Raw genomic sequence first — 20,572 nt, forward strand, 5'->3', positions numbered from 1 at the left:
AACAAGAGGCCCTCTACTGCCGGGAGCTAGGGGGTACAATCTTAATCTGCTCTCCACAGCGGGACGAGAGATCGACGAGATCCACTGGTCACTGTCTCGTACTGTATCGCACTGTCGGACTGTCTAGGGCGCTGGACAAGGTCGCAGGCTGGTGTACAGAGTACTAACTTTGCAAGTTCACAACTCACTTGCCATCAACTCGCAGATCCTGTCTCACGGTGACTTCTTAGCCATTGATCAGAGTCTTATCTTGTCTTTGTAAGTCTACTGTACTGAAACAAGCACCCCATCACCTGTAAAACTCCAGCGCTATGCATGCATGGCCGCCCTCTACCTCGTTCATTCTTAGTACCGTGACAATCCCTTTATTTGGTTCGCAGATCGTGTACATAAAAGTCCAACTTATCGCTTTCATACACATGGCCCGTAGGCTGACCCGCACCACGATAGATATTGTCGATTGAGTGTTGGTGAAATGTATCCTGATGGTTACAGTTCAGGATGTGATCTAGTCCTGGCGGATGAGTCAGGCGAAAGATTCCATACCTTGACTTGTTAGCTTGGACGGACAACGATTGATGCGATAACTTACGAAGGTTGAAACTTTGGTGCGCACACAATAGCCACGCTCTCCGGCATCATAACCTGGTATCCAGCATGAGTATGGAGATCTCGAGAACTCATGAAACAGGTCTGTGTTGGATGCGTATGGATCCACCCCAGAAGAAGCAAATCTTCATTCATACAATAGTCAAACATGACCTCTTCATTCTCTGTCTCACACGTATCCGATGTGCACTTTTGATCGGGGATCAAGAGACACCTGACAAACAGCGCATTGTTGATAGGCGTTCCACACAGCATACCACACATCTCAAGTCCCCGGCGTGTGTTATCAGCAGCAATGTCCAGGAATTTCTGCCGGAGGTTTTTCGGGAGGAAGAGAGATCGTATTGGGTCGCCGTTCTCAAGGTATGCGCCTGGCTTAAATGTGAGACGTTCTTTTTGGGGAATTGCTGGTGGGCCAGCGTCCCCAGTTGGGCTGAGCGCCTCTTTGCGAGGAACTTCGGGTCGATCACCAGCAGTGTGAGGTGCTGGAGATGGTATAAGAGGTGCGTATCCCGATAGAGGCACCTTTTGTGGAAGGCTTGGGGGTAGCGGCTGTGATAGAGTCGGGTGTAGGGGTTCTTTCGGCGGCAGAGCGACAGGTTCCTTAGGTGGTCGGCTTGGCTGTATTGATGGGGCGGTCGGTGTTGTACTTCTCTCGTACTCGACTGGTCGAGGTCTCGAGATAGACGGGTAGTTGTAGGTATGCGACGTCGGTCGGAAATCATCGTCGTTGCGTCTATCGTGCGCCGAGTCGAGGGCATGCCTAGTCGCTTCCATCTGCCGCTGTAGATCCTCATCGTCTCCGATTCGCACGCCATCCCATTGATCCCATTTACCTCCCCTCCTCCTCGACATGATATCCTCGTCGGTAATCCCAGAATGCCTCGTCGCTCTCCTCGCGGTATCTCTTCGTGTCAATTCCCTCTGTGCCAGATCAACCGCCAAGTCTTGATGGTCAGAAGCATCCAAAATCCTAGCATTGCCGCTCAAAGTTGGATCGCGAGCTGCGAATTGTTCGTATCGCGACGAAGGGGCTGGCGTTTCGTCAGTCGCCTTTGGTGAAAGTGCCATTCGTTCCCATTCCTTGACGGCATTCTCAATTTCGGGTTTGAGCTGTTCAAGATCTTGGATCACGCGCTGAATGCGCTTCGATAGAACCAGATAAGCCTTCTTGTTGTCGGGTTCTTTGAACTTTGGATGTGACGGAAGGTATTTGAGGATGAGGAGGGAGTGTCGATACAGCATCATGTAAGCTCGGCCATAGTCGCCATCTGAAACCGCAAAAGAGGCCTGAACAAATTAGCTAACATGTCAAATAGAATTAGAAAGCACACACCTCTTGGTATAGTGTTTCGGCTGCACGTATCCAGTGCTTAAAAGGAATATTTATATTGAAGTCGAAATTCTCGGCTTGGGCAACCAACTCTTTGACGGTTTGCGGCCGAGATGGCCGCATCGCTATGCGCGAGTCCATTTCGAAAGATTGAGAGATGACGTTTGAAAGATGACTGTCGCAAAGTCGTCAGAGACGTTTATATCCGGTTCATGGTCGTCAAGTTGAACTGCCGCGTGGCTCGTTAGGCGACAACTTTAAGATGTTGCCTGGAGATGGGAAACTCGAGTATGAAGATGGAATCCATGAATCAGGTCCTGTGACGACGCGTAGCGCCTCATGGCAGGTGTCGGTACCTTGATTGCCCCTCCATGCCCAATGGCGGGGAAGGAGATGGCTATATGCAGTATATAATGACATAGCGAGATATATGCAGATAAACCAAAATGATGAAACACTCACCAAACTATTTGTGGCGTAACGCCTCATCATGATAAGCCACACTTTTTATCCTGTATCATGCATAGACTGATGGCGTGTTTTCTTTATGAGAATCGTACAATTACAGTCTCCATGTAATGCACTCCTAGTTCTGTCTCACCGAGTCGGAACTTCCTTGGCAAGGTTTCTCAGTAACTTTAGGCCTTACAAGAGCTTGTCTTTGCCTCTCTTCCGATTTCTCCCGAGGACTCAGAGTCAAGGCCGGGATAATTCGCCTTGGAAATACATCCATCATCCATGCATGGAAGCTTGAGGTTGGGTTCGGGGAACTCGGATCGCAATTCCTAATGAGACTACCACAACAGGAAATACGGCAAGACGGGAACTCTAGGACCGGCGGTAGATGCAGATTTCTATCTTACGCCTAGACTCAAAACTTGGCAACGGGATCTAGTCATGACTGTTAAGGTGTGAGTACATACCAAGAGATGTGCATCTTAACATCCCAAAACAAAGTCTTGGACTGGGGTCATCATGACCATGATCATGATCGCGTCGCATTGAATCGCCGCCACTACACCTAGTCGGTCATCCCACGGTGAAAGAGGCCCCCCAATGGTCCCACGGTCATCGGCCCATCTATCCACGCCCATGACACCTCACCTCAGGTAAGGGGGCATTGACCACGGTGTGGCCATGAAGACCTAATTATGAGGTTGCCAGGATATGTCAGATCCTCAACAAGTTGGGCATCTAAGTAAAGTTTTTCCAAGGGGCGACCAAGTTCAAAAGCTAGCCCTCCCCCAGGTCTCGTGCCTATGTTTTTAGAATTCAATCTCACATTTATAAATACAGTCTCAATTCGTTCTGAGTTCGTTGTACCTCATCATACTTTATCAAACACTTAACTCGTCATACCCTTCTACCTCACTTACATCACCATGGATACCATCAAGAACAACTCCACCGTTTCCGCTGTCGAGGTCAAGTCCTTCGATGTCAACGCTGCCCGCGGATGTATGTAGCACCAACACACCCTATAGATCAACAAACTGACATGCACAGCTGCCGTAAACACTGCCGTCGAGATCTTTACCATCGATCAAGGGCACGTCAATCTCCCCAGCAACGTCAACCCTGTCGATGCCCTCTCCAGCATCCTCCGCAGTATCTCATCAGTCTTTGAGCTCGACGTCTGCGCCGACCTTGACCTCAACTGTCGCAACATCCTCCACCGTATCCTCCAATCCATCTTCGACACAAACACACAACTGCTTCTAGAACAGGAGACATCCGAGTTCTTTGCAAACCTCAGCTCAAAACAAAAGGCTCGCATTGTGGCCCAGGCCATTGCTGCCTTCACCACCATCTTCCAGCGCCTAGCGCAGACGGGCGAGAAGGTTACCTATGGCGTTCTCAACCGCGAGGCCCAATTGTTCACAGAGAGCGATCAGCGAGCTTTGATGCAGAGCCTCATCGAGGGCGATAGCGTGTTTGAGAATTGTGCAAAGAAGAGCGACATCGCTGAGGCCATCCTCACTGCCATGGACGCCGATGAAGACGCCGCGACACCTCAGCCCATTGCCGCTGACGACAAGCAAGATTTCATGTTCTCACCCAGTGCCGCTCTGGAACACAAGAACATGGGCGTTCCCTGGGGTTTCAGCATCATGACGATCAACTAGATCACTTCACGAATCACGACTGGCGTTTTGGACGAGTACCGGAAGACTCTCTCCCATTGGTATCATTTAGCGCGGCATTTATAAAGTGCCAGGTATTTGTCTAATTTGCATTATCTTCATCAATGTTTTTTGTAGAAATATAACTCAACTCATGGTCTATTTTTTGTTAATCCACTCTTGTCTCTCTCTTTTTGTGAAATCACTTGGATGCTTCCTTGCCCTTGCCTTGAGCAGCTGCTTGAGCGCTTTGTTGAAGCTGAATGATCTCTGACCTCTTCCTCTCGAGCTTTCCTTGAGTTTCCTTGATTGTGTCTTCTAGTCGGTTGCTAAATCGGGTCAGTCAGACAAGGGTATACATCTTGGAAGGAATGACACTCACATTTCACTACTAATGTAGTCTAGACGGCCCTTGACTGTGTTCTCGGCCTCAAACTTGTCCTGCTTGAGTAGCACGGGACCAGAAAGCTTGTAGATGGTCTCGCCCTCTTGTAGGCGTTCAAACTCCTTGATTTGGGTTAGAAAGCTGTTTTATTGTAATGCTTATGTCAAGATGACCAACCTGTTTCACACCAACATTCTCCTGCTTCTGACCCTCGAGCTTTTGTCGCGACTCGATAGCGTTCTGGAGTTCTGTTTTTTTTTTGCATTAGCACGTGTCTTTGGCTCACTCAAAGATCGAATTGAACATACCGCCTTGAAGCTTCTGGAAGTCATCAGACAGGGCCTGGAGCTGAGCTTGGGGATCCGACATGGTATTTGGTAGCTGACGAGTGATGGTGTAAAATGTGGTAAAATATAGCTAAGCAGGTAGAAATGTTTCTGCCTATTTTGAATCGTCCTAGTAAATCTCCATTCAGTTATCGTCTAAACTGCCAAGTCATCGAGAGACGATACAGTAAAGTTGTGCAGCCCCTCTCTGCCCCGCTATAAGCATCATTTGAGGTCCATATGGATCTGGGCCATGTTTCCCCGCCAATCGGTCCCAGTACTGTACAGCCCGTCCAGCGCAATTGACTGTTGCCTCAACCAAACCCTCCATCTCGATAGCGACTTGACCCTTTTACCAGTGACTGTCACTCCTCGATCCTCAGCCTTTGTCACCTCCTTATCCCGCTGGGGAGTTGTACAAGACCCGACGACACCTTCACCCACCGACGTTTCAACAAAACCCCCTACCCCACGTCTCTCTCCGATCGACCAACGTCACCATGTCGACCAACTTTCGCGACCGCGCCATCGCAGAGGTGCAAAAGGCCATCACGGCCGACCACAACAAGGAGTACCAAAAGGCCTTTGACCTCTACATGTCCTCCATGGAACTCTGGGTCAAGGCGCTCAAGTGGGAAAAGAACAAGGCTCTCAAAGTCACCATGCAGGAGAAGATGGCCACCTATCTCGACCGCGCAGAGAAGCTCAAGCAATTCCTCGCCAACGAGAACGATGCCAGCTCAAATGGAAACGGAAAGGCTGCTATGGGCGCTAACGGTGCCTCCACTAGCAAAGGCAAGCCTCCAGCGGGTGAGGACGACGATAACAAAAAGTTGCGCAACGCATTGTCGGGTGCTATTCTCCAGGAGAGGCCCAACGTGCGGTGGGAGGATATTGCTGGTCTTGAGGGTGCCAAGGAGACATTAAAGGAAGCTGTTGTGCTGCCCATCAAATTCCCCAGTCTGTTCCAGGGTAAACGACAGGCGTGGAAAGGTATCCTGCTCTACGGTCCTCCAGGTACAGGTAAAAGTTACCTCGCCAAGGCTGTTGCGACAGAAGCAAACAGTACCTTTTTCAGTATCAGCAGTTCTGATCTGGTCAGTAAATGGATGGGTGAAAGTGAAAGGTGAGTCTTCCCCGCAGCGATTAGTGACATGCTGTATCTAACCACGGTCTTGCGCAGGTTGGTCAAGGCCCTCTTTTCCATGGCGCGCGAAAATAAGCCTTCGGTTATCTTCATCGACGAAATCGATGCCCTGTGCGGTCCCCGTGGTGAAGGCGAGTCCGAGGCTTCACGCCGTATAAAGACCGAGATCCTGGTTCAAATGGACGGTGTGGGCAATGACAGCAAGGGTATTTTAGTTCTGGGAGCTACCAATATTCCCTGGCAACTCGATGCTGCTATTCGACGACGATTCCAGCGTCGTGTGCATATTGGTCTTCCCGACATTAATGGTCGCGCGCGCATGTTTAAGCTGGCTATTGGCGACACCGATACTGCTCTCGTGGCGAGCGATTACAACATTCTCGCTTCCAAATCGGATGGAATGTCTGGTAGCGATATCGCCAACGTTGTCCAATCTGCCCTGATGAGGCCTGTCCGAAAGATTCTACAAGCCACCCACTTCAAGGCTGTAAGTTTGACTTATTCGTGCACATTAACCTCTACTAACAAGTCCAGGTTATGAAAGATGGAAAGCGCATGTTGACGCCTTGCTCGCCCGGCGACCCAGAAAAGATTGAAATGACATACGACGACGTTTCATCGGAGGAACTAATGGCTCCAGACGTGCAGCTAAAGGACTTTGAGATGGCTCTTGACGACTCGCATCCAACTGTATCCAAAGACGATATCGCAAGGCAGATCGAGTGGACCAACGAGTTTGGTAGCGAAGGTGCATGATGAAGACATGAATCGAGTTACAGCAGTCACTTGTCGTAGATACATAAGGCGGAGAGGTATTGGGAGGCAGCGAGTTTCCAGAATTGTCTCTTACAGCATGGCGGCGTCTCGTGGAGTTTTATTTATCTTGTAGCTTGGGAATCCTGGTGTGGAAATGAGTGGAAGAAATGTTGATATATAAGTTGTTGGTATTACTATCTAAACACTTCAATGCCACCCTTATAGCATGTCATGTTTAATCGATTGACGTAGGGTAGGCGATATCTCTTGGACATTTTGAGGTTGTAATTGTTTGAATAAACTGCTCTCAAAGTATGTATAGAGCTCTCGCCGCACAGTCAAATACTATGAGATACAAAACACTATAAAGAAAAACAAAAGTATTGCAGGAGCAGACAATAAACCGAGGTCATTGATTCTACAGCCCATTTGCTCATTAAACCCCCGCCTCACATCCCAGCTTCATCTTATCTTATCCATCTAATCTCAGCGGTCAATCGCGGCAAAACCTAGAAATTCCCATCTTCTATTCAGCATGCCATCATTTCGCCCACTTTTGATGACCGTTGTACGGTCGAAATATAGCTAATTCTGCATACCCAAATGTTTATCGCTAGGCAAAATGCGCGATCGACTCTTGTGCGGCCGTTCCGGCACACGACGGCACGCATCAAACCCCAACTACGCTACTTCGCCTCAAGACGACTCGTGAGCGACCAGCTCAAAGCAGATAATGAAATAGCACAGAAGCTTAAGGACACGGGAATTTGGACCCCTACAGCTCAAGGAAAGAAGAGTACACTTGGTGATAGACATCGCGTTAGTATCGTTAGCCAGGAACTTTGTGGTGAGTTTGTCTATTAGCAGCCCAAGTGACTTCATAGCTCATCAATTGTTTAGACGATGTCGCCAATTATATCGGTCCTTCCCTCGAACGCCATCGCGGTTGCGATCTAGTCGATATAAACCCCGGCGCCGGCGTCTGGAGCAAGACTCTCCACGAACTCGTCCAGCCTCGAAAGCACATCCTCATGGAACCAGATATCGCAGCCTACAAGCCCTTCCTCGGCGATTTCCTAAACAAACCCAACGTCGAAGTCGTACCCAAGGCAGGTATCCTCTGGAAAGAACTTCAAGAAGTTCTCGAAAGCGTCGTCAAACAAAAAATCCGAGATCCTGCCGCCGAACCAGAACGCAACGATACATTACTCGTCAGCATCAACCTATGTTACTGCCCACCTAAGAAGTACCAAATGTTCGAGTGCGTTAGTACAATGGTTCTCTACCAGCTCATGTCCAGTATCCGCACCGCCTCGCTCTTCCAACAATACGGTCTTGTGCGCATGCTCATCTGGATCTCCGACGACGGCAAGCGCAGACTCCTCCCACGAAGCGCAATCCGTCGCAAACGCAGCGCTTTCGAAGCCGAACTCGCCCTCGAATGGCTCCACGAAGTCGCAGGCCATGACACCGAGATTGAAGACCGTTTCGAACTCCGCGATGAGTGGATCAACATGGAATCCGGATATCGCACGCTCGACCGCATGAAGAAAGCTGGCCTTACCATGCCCTCAGGCCGCGAAACAGCCGTCTACAAGAACCTCACCGAAAACCGTGAGTACGCAGGTAGACCTCTCGCCGGTGTTGAGCGCCCAATCCATAGCCGACCTTTCCGCCAAGAGCTCGCAGATGCCGAGGAACTCTTTGCAATCTCTAGGAAAGAGTCGCCATCCGAGCGTCTCAAAGCGTTGCGCTTCCGTCAAAAGTACGACCTCGCAGACTCAGCACTCTACCTCGAACTTTTGCAAGAGCGCGATCGTATCATGAAGATGGGCTCTGAATCTCCGTCTAAGTTCGCCGCCGCCGAAAAGGCTTTCGATCAGCGTCTCGATAACATCAAGAAGAACACACGGAAAGAATGGGCAATGGTTCGTGATAACTACCAGCTTTGGAAACAAGAAGAACCCACTCTGTTCTGGGATCGTCGCCCATTTGAACCGCTCGCCACACGCCCCGAGGAATTCTTCCCCAGAATGCCTGGCGCTTTTCTCGACCTCCAACCCAAAGCCATGAACCCATACATTCGCCAGCACGGCCCTACTGCCCGCAACGGCACCATCTCAGATACCATGCTGCGCTACTGGTGGCAGCACATGCTTCTCCCTGTCCCCGCTGCCATGGACGGTCTATGGCCTGGTTTCGGTGACCAAGCACCTAGTGTGGCTTCCATCTACGACCCAGCGCAGGGAGGCTCACCCCTAACGAAGCACGGAGCGTTGGCCGCAAGATGCGTGACGGAACAACACTGGGCGGATATCATCAAGGCTTGGCTCGAATGGCCCTTTGCTCCCAGCTACACAACTCTTGTAGGACGTTTAATGGATGAGTACGACTTTGCCGCCGTTCCCACGGAAGAGGATGATGCAACCAAAAGCGGCGCAATGGGGGCAAGTTCAATGGGGGTAACTAATTTTTAAATAAAAGGAGTCAATTGCATAAATAAGGATTTGTATCAAAAGTATAATACGGAGTTTTATAGCAAGACGTTTCAATCATTATGGGCTGATTGATGTAATGAAGGCAAATAGTTCAGATTCCCACCAAGTATGATGTCTTTTACTTGACACTTGCTGTTCATGTATGCCCATTGTGTAGTTCTATATGTACTTTGAAATGCCTCCGCTCAATCTCGCCGGTCGAGAGAGTCCGTAGACTGTCGACATGCCATCATCACAGATAAATATCGCACACCGTAACGCCATCGCCCACCCTTAAATCAAGGCCAAACTCCGAAATGATGTTAACACACTTGTCTTGTTGTCTCTTCACAAGTTGAAACTTTCCCATGTCTTTTCGATGGAAGGATCCTTTAGAGCGTCGTCTACCCAGCCCATTTTATCTCTATCGTCCGCAATGACACGTCCGTACTCGAGAAGTAGTCTCAGGACGTAAATCTGCATATCCTCCTTTCTCAACACCTTGTTCGCCCACTCCTTTCCGGCATTCGCAATCTTTTCGGCAGCCTTGTCGTGGCCGGCAGTGTCAGCGTAGCCACGGAAATATTCCATGATGCCATAAAAGTCCTGGAAACGGTTGTCCATAGGAACGAAGTGCACCCAAGGTACAAGTCTACTATCGTGCCACTCGCGAAAGAGGGTAGCCTTGATGGGAAGGGAGGTCGAGTTAAGGAAGCCGAGATAGCGGCCTGAGAACGAGTTCCCGTCGATATCGGGGACGTACTTGTAGGCGAACTGCTCGTGCATGTCCATTCCGTCGACCTTTGCAAAGTAGTGGTCTGTGTACCAGCACCTGCCCTCGTCTTCGCTGGGCGAGCACATAAGATCAACGAAGCCAGCGTCGGACCACTCGCCTACCCAGTCGCCTAGTCGTCCTTGAGCTTGCGCTTGGAGATGGTACTGCTCTGACGGAAGGGCAAAGTTCTCTGGCTTCGCAGTGCCCTTTTCCGCTGCGGTAAGCTTTGTAGAATTGAGCATCGAGACAAAACGATGACGATGGAACCCGCGCCAGTTCTCTGGCTTGTTCTTTCCTCCAGTCGCAACACCTCTCCACACCACAGTGCTGCCCTTGTCGTGCCACTGAATGTTGTCCTCGCCACCTGTGAATCGCTCTTCCGCCTGCCAGTAGATCGGAGGAGGGAGGAGAATCTCGTTGTTGATGGCAAGCTTGGAACCGCCAAACATGGGAAACAGGATCTTGGTGGACGATACAGAAATAGGGTTGATCAAGAGTCCATTAAGACCTTGAAGATCGGGCTGGTGACAGATCTCGCTCGATTGGGTAAAGTTGGACACAAAGCCAGCGTAGGAGTGCGGTTCGGCGTTCGACATATCGATGTCGGGGTTTTCGTTGAAGGAATCCTTCAAAGGGGCCTGGCGGGCTGGACTATCAGGTGGGCATCCTCGACTGGCAATGGGCCAATAAGGACCTGTAGCATGTTAGCAATGTTAATCAAGAGGCTGTTTGAAAGGCGCGTACTGGTCTTCTCCCATCGTTTGAACGGAATTCTGACGTTCCTGTCATGTCGTCCAGCTGTGGGTAGCTTCTGAAAATCCGAGACTACTTCCTTAGCTGACCAAAGTTTGCGCGATTCCGCTCCCTTTGTCATATAGCCATTGATATCCTCCCAAGGCACGACAAGGCGAGGCTCGTCCATGGCGTTCAGTGGCATATCCAAGTCCGGAACCATGTGTTCAATCGAACGAATCATGTCGAGCCAAATCAGCGTCCAGAACCAATCACTCGTGGAATTGGCTTTGCCGTTTCGAATGTGAATTGACATCTCAAAGCTGTACGCCTCCTTGCGAATCACAGGCTGAGGAACACCCCAAAAGGGGTCGATATCATGGTAAACTTGATCCCAGAATTCTTCAACGACAACAGCGTCGTGCTGCTTGGCATAATCAAACCATTTATCGAAACCTGGAGGCGGATGACGTCCACGACGCTTGCGATAAGCTTGCGCAGCATCTTCTAGAGTATGCGACTCCCTGGCGAGCTGCTCCTTGTGTCGCTTTCCACCATCATGTATGAGCTTGTCAATCGGGTGAGGGCCCTGTACAGGTTTGTCGTTTGCTAACTTTACAACAGACAGTTAGCAAGTAGCATACTTAAGGGGCATCTGTTCTCTTTCACGTACAGGTTGTTGCACTGCCTTTTTAGGAGGAGGAGGAGGAGGAGGAGGAATTGGGTTCGAGCTGTCGGAAGGCTGTTGTTGGGACTTGTGGAGAGGAAGAAGTTGCGGCGTGGGAGCGCGACTGGTAAAACTCCAGAAAGCAAAGACAAGGAGAGTAGCAAGGGCGCCGAATCGGATGAAGGAGGAGGTGCGCCGTGTCCTGAACCCAGGCGCAATCATCTTGGGCATATCGTCGGCGTGATTATTATTCGATACTATGTGCCAGAATTACGGCGCAGCGCAAGAGGGAATTCTGACGCCAGCGACAGAATACGTATGCGCGGCCAAGTTTTTCGAATCGAGGGCGAGGTGACGAATTCGGTCGATCGCGGGGCAGAAAGTCGTTCCAAAGACGATAACTGTATGTGATGAAACTCGTGAAGAAAAGAAAAAGACGTTTCGATATAATTAATAAAGTTCGCTTCTTCACCGCATGATTAAATCGTCCTTGTCGTGTGTTGCTCGCAGGCAAGAGATAATGTCGAGCTGTCGTTTTGCTGTACTGTAGGTGCGATGCTGGGAAGGGTAAAACGTGGGGAGAGTGGGTTAGAGAGGTAATAGAGAACGGACAGACAAGGATTGTCAAATAAAGGGGGTCAAGAGAAAAAAGAAGAGATCAAGAATCGATGACTTTCCCACAGGAAGTTAGTAGAGAGAGGAAAGAAGGTAAATGTGAGGTTTGATAAGGAGGAGATTTATTAAACAGGGAGAGATGGAAAGCATGAGTCGTAACGTTGGTAGGTCAAACAGAAGAAGAAGGAGGAGCTGCTCAAAGATTTGCTAGAACTAGACTTTGTCCGTCACATCAAAAATTATAGACTAAACACTCCAGTTGCAGTTACAGGCACAAAACAGCTCCAGGTTCAGACTAGCACAACCTAAAATGTGGGATCACCAATTTAGCTGCCGGACAATACATTCTTGATCACCGACTACTGGTGAGAAGTAAAGTACTCTCTCAGGGGCTGCAAAATGCCCAGGGCGGGCGATTTTGGAGAAAAGGCCTTGATCGGTGGGGCATGGGCCCTGCTATCGGGGTCTTTCTACAGGGGACGTAGCCGCTTAGATTTGGGAATTGGGGACAATCAGGGGCCGATCAGACACTTTCCACGCGTCAACTTGATTGCGTTTACAACAGTTGCACTGTATTTCTTTGTGTGACAAGAGACGTTTCTGATCAACGTTTTAACCGTTGAAGAATAAGTTTCCCTATGACAAATATTCTTGTCCTATGACAGTTGTCGAGAGACAAAGTCAAGGGAGAAAGACCGAATAGAGTAAAAGGGCACAGTGTCCTCTACCGCTCTCCAATTCTGAGACACTATTTTCCTTGGAACATCCCATGAGGGGACGCGTGTCAGATGGGTTACAGATTACAGGGATCACAATCAAGCTCAAGCTCAAAGTAAGCCTTGGACAAAGCAAGTAGAAAAGTCTTGGCTAACAATTAAAGTCTTGTTTCAAAACTGGTGGTCCTAGTTTACCACATTGACTCTCTCACAGATAATGGATATTTTGCGCAATGTACAGAGTACTCTGTACTCATTCACTTTGGCGGCAGGGAGTAATTACGCCGAATATTGTGCCTTGCTTCTACGCTTATTATCGAATCCGCAATCCAACGTTCTGTCCCACAACCGACTTGCCCCATACAAGGTACAGCATAGTCCACTCGAGACAATAGCGTCAGTCAAGTCGACTTCAAACTGAAGTGATTGTACCTTCAAACATCTACTCTAAAAAAGACACAAATTGTTTCAATCTCTGGCCAAGACGGGAGGATCATTTCTCTTGTCTCGAATAGATTTAGTCGTGAGCCATAAATAACTTGACAGATGCACTCTCCTCCTGTTCCCGACGGTGCAGATACATACTTGACTCTAAGGGGGTAATTGCCTGAGTGGTGTGGCTGCTAAGCCTAGCCCGTCTCGTCTTGAACAATTAGATGTAATCATGGATGTTGAATGAGATCTTCGTAGTGGTGGATATCGCATTTAATTAACGTAGCGATTGTTTGCAAGCCTCTCCCTGGTTGGAAATGTAAACGATAGAGGGCAGTTCGCATTTAGTTCCCACAGTGGTTGGTATGAATGGTTGTCAAGCACAATCACCATGATTGTTTCACCAGATACCTTGGTATCCCGCGCAAAGCAAATACCCTACCCGTAACAAGTCTGATCTGTTGACAGAGTACAGACACAGGAGACGCGGATAGACCACAGATCCTTGCACGACTCACATTTGTTGTGACATGCAGACTGACAGCTTGGCATCCTCGTCGATGGTGGGACAAGAAACAAACAAAACAACGACTAGTGACGTTTGTCAATATCTGTCTCGCAATCCAGACCATTCCTCTACGAAAAATGATCTTCTCAAGGTCTCGAACACTCTCAGGGTTTAACATGATAAGCTTTTGCAGTGGAGAACCCGTCCGTTTAGCCGTTCCGAAACAGAGGCGAGATCTAAAATCCGTGGCGCGATTACGTTAGGATCTCTATACGAGCTGCTCTGCTATTCCAGTCAGCTGACGTTTGGCCACTGTACTGACTCAACGGAGACGTTGATCATGACTTTGACACTGTAGAGGACAACCGAAATGCTGTCGAGATAGGTCGGAGTTAAGAAAACTCGAGATGTGAGTGGTTTGACAGATCGAGTGTGACTTTTCCGGCATGATCTGATAAGCCAACGGATACTCGATTCGTCGTTGAACAAAACAAGTAAAGGAAAACGTTGCGAAGACTTGTTCTCATGACCGACCTCGAAGCTTGTCCTACCCTAATGTCAACAATTGCAACCATCCGCTTATGACATTGCCCAAATTGTCAATTTTCTTTTCGTATTTTTGTGCAACAAAACGAGCTGTCAGTTTCGCCAACAGTTGCCATAAATACAATGTCTTTGTGACCTGCCTTATCCGTCTCGAGATCCGTGTTTTGTCAGACTGGAGGTCATGCCTGTACTGCCAAGCCTATGAGCCTGTTTATTTTATGACCCCAGTCTCGAGAATTGCTCGCTGTAGGCTTGTCATTTTGAAGCAAACGAGGGAATTGTGGGAGTGTGACTATTTGAAGCCCTCTTTCTCGATAGATTCTGAGAGAATAGCACTGGTGGGGTTCAGAGTTGCGGCTCCGGAGCTTTCCCCCAGCTCATAGGAAATAAACCGGCTGGGTAATAAGTAAAGAGGACGAACTGCTGGGCTATCCCATGGTACACAATGTGTAGTTTTGGAATATTCCAAGAGTCATAACAAGGGAATGCCTGTCGGCGAAAATATTCGGTGAGGAATGTAGGTTTCGTGCTGATCCATCTCGACGGGTCATCTCGGCCCAACTGAATTCATATTTGGTAAAAGAACAGAAAGAAAAGATAACAGAAAAGCTGGCTTTTCGCTGCGGGCGTCACAGCGTGGGACACTTTTCACAAAAAGACCCAGAAGCCTGAACATAGGCGGGTTGGCAATATATAAAGCTAGTAACTTAGGGGTAGGTTGCAGCGACAGCTAGTAACTTAGGGGAAGGCAGACCCGCGACTCTTATGCCCGTTGGCTCCGAGGATCCAGCGAGGAAAACACAGCTAGTAACTTAGGGGTAAGGAGTGCCGTCGTCACCCATGAGCATGACCATGGACAAGAGTCGGAGAGAGTGACGGCTGTTTGCCATTACCTAACATTACCTAAGATGAAAAGAGGGTTATCTGCGGTTCGAGACGGTCATCCCACGCTTTTTGCAAGAAGGCGGGCGTTGAGGTTTATACACGAAAGAGAGCGAGATAGATTGTTTTATAGACATGTTCTGTACAACTTCGCATGGCAAAAAACATAGGACGGTTGATAGCCGGCACTTGGCCATAAGTGGAGGGGGAAACGAGCTGAGCTGCCGTTTGGGGCTGGCATTTTGGTGAAAGGGAAAGCAAAATAGGGCAAATTGAATGGATTGGATGCGTAACAGAAAACCCCAGGACCCAGATCAGTGGGACTGCGCTATCTCTTGGTTGTTGACAGCCAACCAAAGGGTGTTGGATCTAAACTACTTTTGTCAAGTGACTGGGTTGTCTGATGACCACCATCTCCATCTCCAAGCTATTGTTGACAAAGAGTGCAACTCATGACATGGACTCTTTCTTATTGATACGGTAGTAGTCGAGTAAAGTTTGACTCTGGTAGGTATTTTGTATGTAAGAGAAACCCCCGCCCGCTTGCAACCGAAAAGCCGACGCTATTACTGTATTTTATCCATCGTATTCCTGAATAGACTTTTCGAAGCACCCCCCATTAAAAATAAATCCATCGTATTCCGCTCTCAGGTACGGGGACCGGCCGATTGCAGCCTATAGAGAAGGTCAAAAGACGCCGAGAAAGATGAACAGCCAGTGCCATTAACGGCCAAATACAAAATGGAGGCTTATTTCTCTCAAACTTTCCTTTGATCTTTCTCTCCTCCTCATCTTTTATCAATCTCTTGTCTTCTTCACTCTCTGTTCTCTTATCTCTTATCGTAAATCTACGTCATCTCTTACTCCCCCACATTCCGCCGCTTCACTTACACCAAACCGCCAAAATGAACACTGGTCTTGTCAACAGCCGCTTCCTCTCCAAGCCCGATGAGGTCGGCGTTGTTGCTGTCGGTTTCTCAGGCGGTCAGCCCAAAGCTGGTGTCGACATTGGCCCTGCTGCTCTGATCCAGTCCGGTCTTCTCACTGAGATCCGTGATGAGCTCGGCTACAAGCTCTTTGGTGATGAGAGCGTCCAGCAGTTCGAGGATCTGATCCCCGAGTCAGACCCTGACTTCCGCGGTATGAAGAAAGCCCGCCATGCCTCTGCAGTGACTCGCAAGATCGCTTCGCACACGTATGAGCACTCACGCGAGGGACGCATGACTCTTACCCTCGGCGGTGACCACAGCATTGCCATTGGTACTATCGCCGGAACTGCCAAGGCTACCCGGGAGCGTCTGAACCGCGAGATCGCTGTTATCTGGGTTGATGCGCACGCCGACATCAACACCCCTGAGAGCAGTGACAGTGGTAACATCCATGGTATGCCTGTTGCCTTCTTGACCGGTCTGGCCAAGGAGGAGAAGGAGGAGTACTTTGGCTGGCTCGAGGATGATATGCGCCTGAGCGTTAAGAAGCTGGTGTACATCGGTCTTCGATCCGTCGATATTGGCGAGAAGAAGATCCTCCGTGAGCACGGCATCAAGGCTTTCAGCATGCACGACGTCGACCGGTATGTATTTCTGTGCTTCTGTTCATGAAATTTACTGATTTTTAATTTACAGTCACGGTATTGGCCGCGTCGTCGAGATGGCCCTTGCCCACATCGGCAACGACACTCCCATCCACCTGTCCTTCGATGTTGATGCCCTCGACCCCATGTGGGCTCCCAGCACCGGTACACCCGTTAGAGGCGGTCTTACTCTCCGTGAAGGCGACTTTATCTGCGAGAGTGTTCACGAGACGGGTAACCTTGTTGCCATTGACCTGGTCGAGGTGAACCCCCACCTGGCCGATACCAAGCAAGCCGAGCAGAACACAATCCACGCTGGATGTTCACTTGTGCGCTGCGCGCTGGGTGAGACCCTTCTATAAACATAGCGTTTTATTTTGCGATTCTGAAAAAGGCATGATGATTGGGACAAATGCATTGATGTGGAGTACTATCTGTATTTGAGGGCGGAAGATTGATGATATCCTTGAGTTGAATGAATGATTGATTGGGTCAGTATTTACCATACATCTATATAAGCAGACTGCGAGATCACTCTCGAAATAAACGTCTTCTTTCCTCGGGAGTACTCGTTTCATATGAAGTCTAATACAATGAGCCAGTTCGGCACCCAAAGACAATTACTACCTAATATCTCTCGAGTACTTTGTAGTGCATATTAATTCTGATCTTCTGATCGATCAATCATAAAGAAGGCATCTCGAAGGCTGGGCTGGATCCGTTACTTTTTGACGTGTATCCATTCAAAAGCTATTGCAGTGTCACTGGCCCCCGTTGTGTCGTGTTCCCAGCCACGCACCCAACCTCCTCACGAAAGCCTCACCAAAAATGCATTGGGAGTAATTTCACATGGACTCATCGATTGGATGAACCCTCTGGCGTCAGAATATTCCTTGTCTGTTGACTTTTGTCCTTTTTCAATTTATTCCTTCTTTGCTTTTTCCACATTTATCTCTCAACGCCAATGTTGGACAAGACGTTACTGTGGCCAAGACTCAGCATCGTCTACCATTATTAATTTTACGACATAATTCGACAGTTAATGTCCAACACCTAAATTGACATCTAAACTTACATCTGATACGACATCACTCCCTCATCTCGTGCAAAAGGCCTCAATTCAATTCCTCTTGGCGTATTCGACGCCCGACGTCACATCTTCTTTTGGCAGTGTACCTGGCCAACGCAGCAGAATCTCCACCCCGGATCTTCCACTAAACACGACGCGAAAAACCACTCTCCAATCGACAAAGCGAAACGTGAGGCATCGACGCAGAATTCGCTTTCTGAGGCATCCCATCTCGAGTATCCTTCTCTGCAAGTCACTTCGAATCTACAGGGCGATTAATACGTGCCGCGATCGGCGGGACTGCTGGCGACGTGGCAGTCTTTTGAAGAGTCAACGCAAGAAAGGAGCGTTGGCAAGTAACGCGTCCGATAAGCGACCAAGGGAACGACTCCGTTGAATTCTCGATTACCGAAATAAGCAGATCAAACTGCAGATTCACGTCTGCATACCTGGTCGATCAAATCCGCAATCATGGTCGCCAAATCAACACTTACCGGTTTGACCGGGACAACAGGATGGACCGGAACTACAGGAATGACTGGAACGACGGGATGGACTGGAACAAGCCATACAAGAACTTCGATGACCTACGACGGCCCTCCTCCTTCTACACATGTGCGAACGTACAACTGGCCGCCTCTGCAGCTGAACTTTTGGATCTTTGTGATCCTCCTGGCATCGACGAGTATTATTGGAGTTTTTGCGACATTTATCCAGATCCAGAGTCAACTGGAACTCGGCATTCCTTGGTACGACCATCCGGCAGCCACTCTTCGATGATAAAATACTAACATATTGCAGGTACTTCCCCTACTTCATCACCGTCGGCTCCCTCTCGATCCTCTTCATCCTCGGTATTTTCTGGCTCATTAGCCAACGACGACTACTCCCTGCCATAGTCATGGTTGGTGGCTTCATGTTCTTTGTACTGTGGCTTGTTGGACTTGTTGTGGTTGCGATACAACTGTTTGGACCTGATGGGTCTATCCAGAGTGTTTGCGATGTACAGGTTTTCGGACAAAATCCCAAGGGCACGAGCGAAGCTACTATGGCGTGGCTCCAGCAGCGAAGTATCTGTATGTTTTTATCACTCTGTTCTGTCGACGATTTCATGCTAATAGGTACAGGTCAATCTTGGCAGCTTGTTTTTGCCATGGCTCTAACGGGAACCGTCTTCTTCATCTGGGTTATGATCATGGCCTACCAGGTGTTTGTCAACTCATAAGCCAGCACGAGCTATATTATTTCGTTTCTTTTGACTCTAACCTGAAGCCTGTGCCTTCAGCACGAATTGTACACATTAACTGAACATTTGCTTTTTATAACGAAATAACGACGCATGGCTATTGAGCCAAGGAGTTGAACGGTTTAATATGAGAGGACGGGGTTTGCATTTGGACGGAGTTGTTAATGATTGAACAAAACAAGAGTGCATGCATGTACGGGTATGATTTGCATAATTGGACTGTATAGACAGGATTCGATGACTAGTTTGGTGATATAGAGTTACTATTCATATAAGATAAACCAGGTCACTTTACTTGCCCTTGCACTCATGATGATATGCTGCCTTGCTCACTTGATACTCTGCTTAGGTATGATAAGAAGCTACATTGGTGTCGAATTGGCTCCCTCCCAGCTCTTGAGCTTCTTCGATAACGGGCCGAGACCTTGCGTTGCATGGCACCTTTCTTGTTCTTGTTTAGTCTTTGAATCACAAGCTGCGGCAATTTCTCTAGCTGCAAGACCGTCCCTGCAAGCGCAGTCAATTCAGCTCCCTTAGCACGGCGGTGTCGCTAGCTTCTGTACTTCAGCTTCCATGGTCAAGGCCTAGAACCAACAAGTCTTTGTTCCCCACCTTAGCTTCAAGTGGAGCTATAGTATCATGGTGACAATCATCGAAGCTTTCTGACCAAGAAACCAAGAAGAAGAATTAGGAAAAGTTGTAAAGTTGAAACACTGAAACGGCAATGATGGAAGCCCAGAGACCGGGTCTGCCGAGATTCCCGGGATTGACGTGCCGTTCGGTAGAGTAAGATGGGAGGGAAGAGTTGGTATCTGGTAGTTCAGGGTCTAGAGTGACGTAGCTTGTGCCCCCTGTCGAGTGTGGGATGACGAAAGAGGGTTGGCAGGAAATCGAGGGGATCTGCGGATTATTCTACCAGTTCTGAATGATCTTGGACCAAGTTGGTAGGTTTGGACTATTCTTAGATCGGTTGCTGAAAGGTATAAGAAGAGCGAGTGCTGCTGCTTTAGATTGCTATTCATCATCAACATCTACATCAACAACTCCACACTACACTACACTACACTACAAACCAAATCTACTTCTCTTTACCTCACTACCTTCACAATGGATTTCATCAAGAACGCTGTCAGTGGTAACAAGGAGGGTGCTTCCAGCAGCAACAACAACACCGGCGGCGCCCAGAGCCAGGACTACGTCGACAAGGGTATGATACTCTCTCCTATCTTATGCCGCTTTGATCAATGTGTACTGACTTGACCAGCTTTCTCCGCCATCAGCAAAAAGTCTGGCTACAACGTCTCCGCCGACAACCAGGAGAAGATCACCGACGCTGGTCGCAGCATGTACGAAAAGCAGACTGGGTAAGTGATGCATGAGCAAGTGGCTTAAACCTACAAAAGATCCATGGCTAACTGTTAATGTACAGCAACAAGGTTGACCCCAAGATCTCCAACTAAGGAGAAGAATAACTTGTAATGAGATAAATGGATGGATGCTCTCAAAAGCGACAAAGAGCTAGTATGAATTAATATGACATAATTATTGATCCACATGATGAATGAGCTTGATGAGTGACGTTGTGTTTATTAGCATGTGAATGAGTGATTGTTGGAGTTGGAGCGATGGCGATAAGCTCTTGAGTAAACCCACAA

General features: G+C 48.7%; 9 protein-coding genes across 9 annotated transcripts; 6 read left to right on the forward strand and 3 right to left on the reverse strand.

The window, feature by feature from the left end:
- Positions 1–365: 365 nt before the first annotated feature.
- Positions 366–2,083, reverse strand: FSST1_012355 (AMSH-like ubiquitin thioesterase; the record flags this gene model as incomplete). The annotated part of the gene is made up of 3 exons (XM_083235572.1): positions 366–546; positions 593–1,899; positions 1,946–2,083. The coding sequence occupies 3 exons, from the start codon at positions 2,081–2,083 to the stop codon at positions 366–368; spliced, it is 1,626 nt and encodes a 541-aa protein (XP_083082051.1).
- A 1,241-nt stretch (positions 2,084–3,324) lies between these two features.
- Positions 3,325–4,068, forward strand: FSST1_012356 (uncharacterized protein; the record flags this gene model as incomplete). Its single annotated transcript, XM_083235573.1, has 2 exons — positions 3,325–3,400; positions 3,449–4,068. The coding sequence occupies 2 exons, from the start codon at positions 3,325–3,327 to the stop codon at positions 4,066–4,068; spliced, it is 696 nt and encodes a 231-aa protein (XP_083082052.1).
- Positions 4,069–4,267: 199 nt separating this feature from the next.
- FSST1_012357 (tubulin-binding prefolding complex subunit YKE2) lies at positions 4,268–4,819 on the reverse strand (the record flags this gene model as incomplete). The annotated part of the gene is made up of 4 exons (XM_083235574.1): positions 4,268–4,394; positions 4,448–4,572; positions 4,628–4,698; positions 4,759–4,819. The coding sequence occupies 4 exons, from the start codon at positions 4,817–4,819 to the stop codon at positions 4,268–4,270; spliced, it is 384 nt and encodes a 127-aa protein (XP_083082053.1).
- Positions 4,820–5,276: 457 nt separating this feature from the next.
- Positions 5,277–6,679, forward strand: FSST1_012358 (AAA family ATPase VPS4; the record flags this gene model as incomplete). Its single annotated transcript, XM_083235576.1, has 3 exons — positions 5,277–5,902; positions 5,960–6,410; positions 6,458–6,679. The coding sequence occupies 3 exons, from the start codon at positions 5,277–5,279 to the stop codon at positions 6,677–6,679; spliced, it is 1,299 nt and encodes a 432-aa protein (XP_083082054.1).
- Positions 6,680–7,282: 603 nt separating this feature from the next.
- FSST1_012359 (uncharacterized protein) lies at positions 7,283–9,156 on the forward strand (the record flags this gene model as incomplete). Its single annotated transcript, XM_083235577.1, has 2 exons — positions 7,283–7,526; positions 7,580–9,156. The coding sequence occupies 2 exons, from the start codon at positions 7,283–7,285 to the stop codon at positions 9,154–9,156; spliced, it is 1,821 nt and encodes a 606-aa protein (XP_083082055.1).
- A 348-nt stretch (positions 9,157–9,504) lies between these two features.
- Positions 9,505–11,561, reverse strand: FSST1_012360 (uncharacterized protein; the record flags this gene model as incomplete). The annotated part of the gene is made up of 3 exons (XM_083235578.1): positions 9,505–10,625; positions 10,676–11,276; positions 11,337–11,561. The coding sequence occupies 3 exons, from the start codon at positions 11,559–11,561 to the stop codon at positions 9,505–9,507; spliced, it is 1,947 nt and encodes a 648-aa protein (XP_083082056.1).
- Positions 11,562–15,934: 4,373 nt separating this feature from the next.
- Positions 15,935–16,964, forward strand: FSST1_012361 (uncharacterized protein; the record flags this gene model as incomplete). The annotated part of the gene is made up of 2 exons (XM_083235579.1): positions 15,935–16,602; positions 16,655–16,964. 2 exons carry the CDS (start codon positions 15,935–15,937, stop codon positions 16,962–16,964), a joined length of 978 nt encoding a protein of 325 aa, XP_083082057.1.
- A 1,178-nt stretch (positions 16,965–18,142) lies between these two features.
- Positions 18,143–18,896, forward strand: FSST1_012362 (uncharacterized protein; the record flags this gene model as incomplete). The annotated part of the gene is made up of 3 exons (XM_083235580.1): positions 18,143–18,420; positions 18,473–18,747; positions 18,799–18,896. 3 exons carry the CDS (start codon positions 18,143–18,145, stop codon positions 18,894–18,896), a joined length of 651 nt encoding a protein of 216 aa, XP_083082058.1.
- A 1,128-nt stretch (positions 18,897–20,024) lies between these two features.
- Positions 20,025–20,377, forward strand: FSST1_012363 (uncharacterized protein; the record flags this gene model as incomplete). The annotated part of the gene is made up of 3 exons (XM_083235581.1): positions 20,025–20,124; positions 20,182–20,281; positions 20,347–20,377. The coding sequence occupies 3 exons, from the start codon at positions 20,025–20,027 to the stop codon at positions 20,375–20,377; spliced, it is 231 nt and encodes a 76-aa protein (XP_083082059.1).
- Between the last annotated feature and the right edge of the window lie 195 nt (positions 20,378–20,572).

Source organism: Fusarium sambucinum, chromosome III, assembly GCF_050947815.1.
Source record: "Fusarium sambucinum isolate potato_lamoka chromosome III, whole genome shotgun sequence".
Classification (NCBI taxonomy): domain Eukaryota; kingdom Fungi; phylum Ascomycota; class Sordariomycetes; order Hypocreales; family Nectriaceae; genus Fusarium; species Fusarium sambucinum.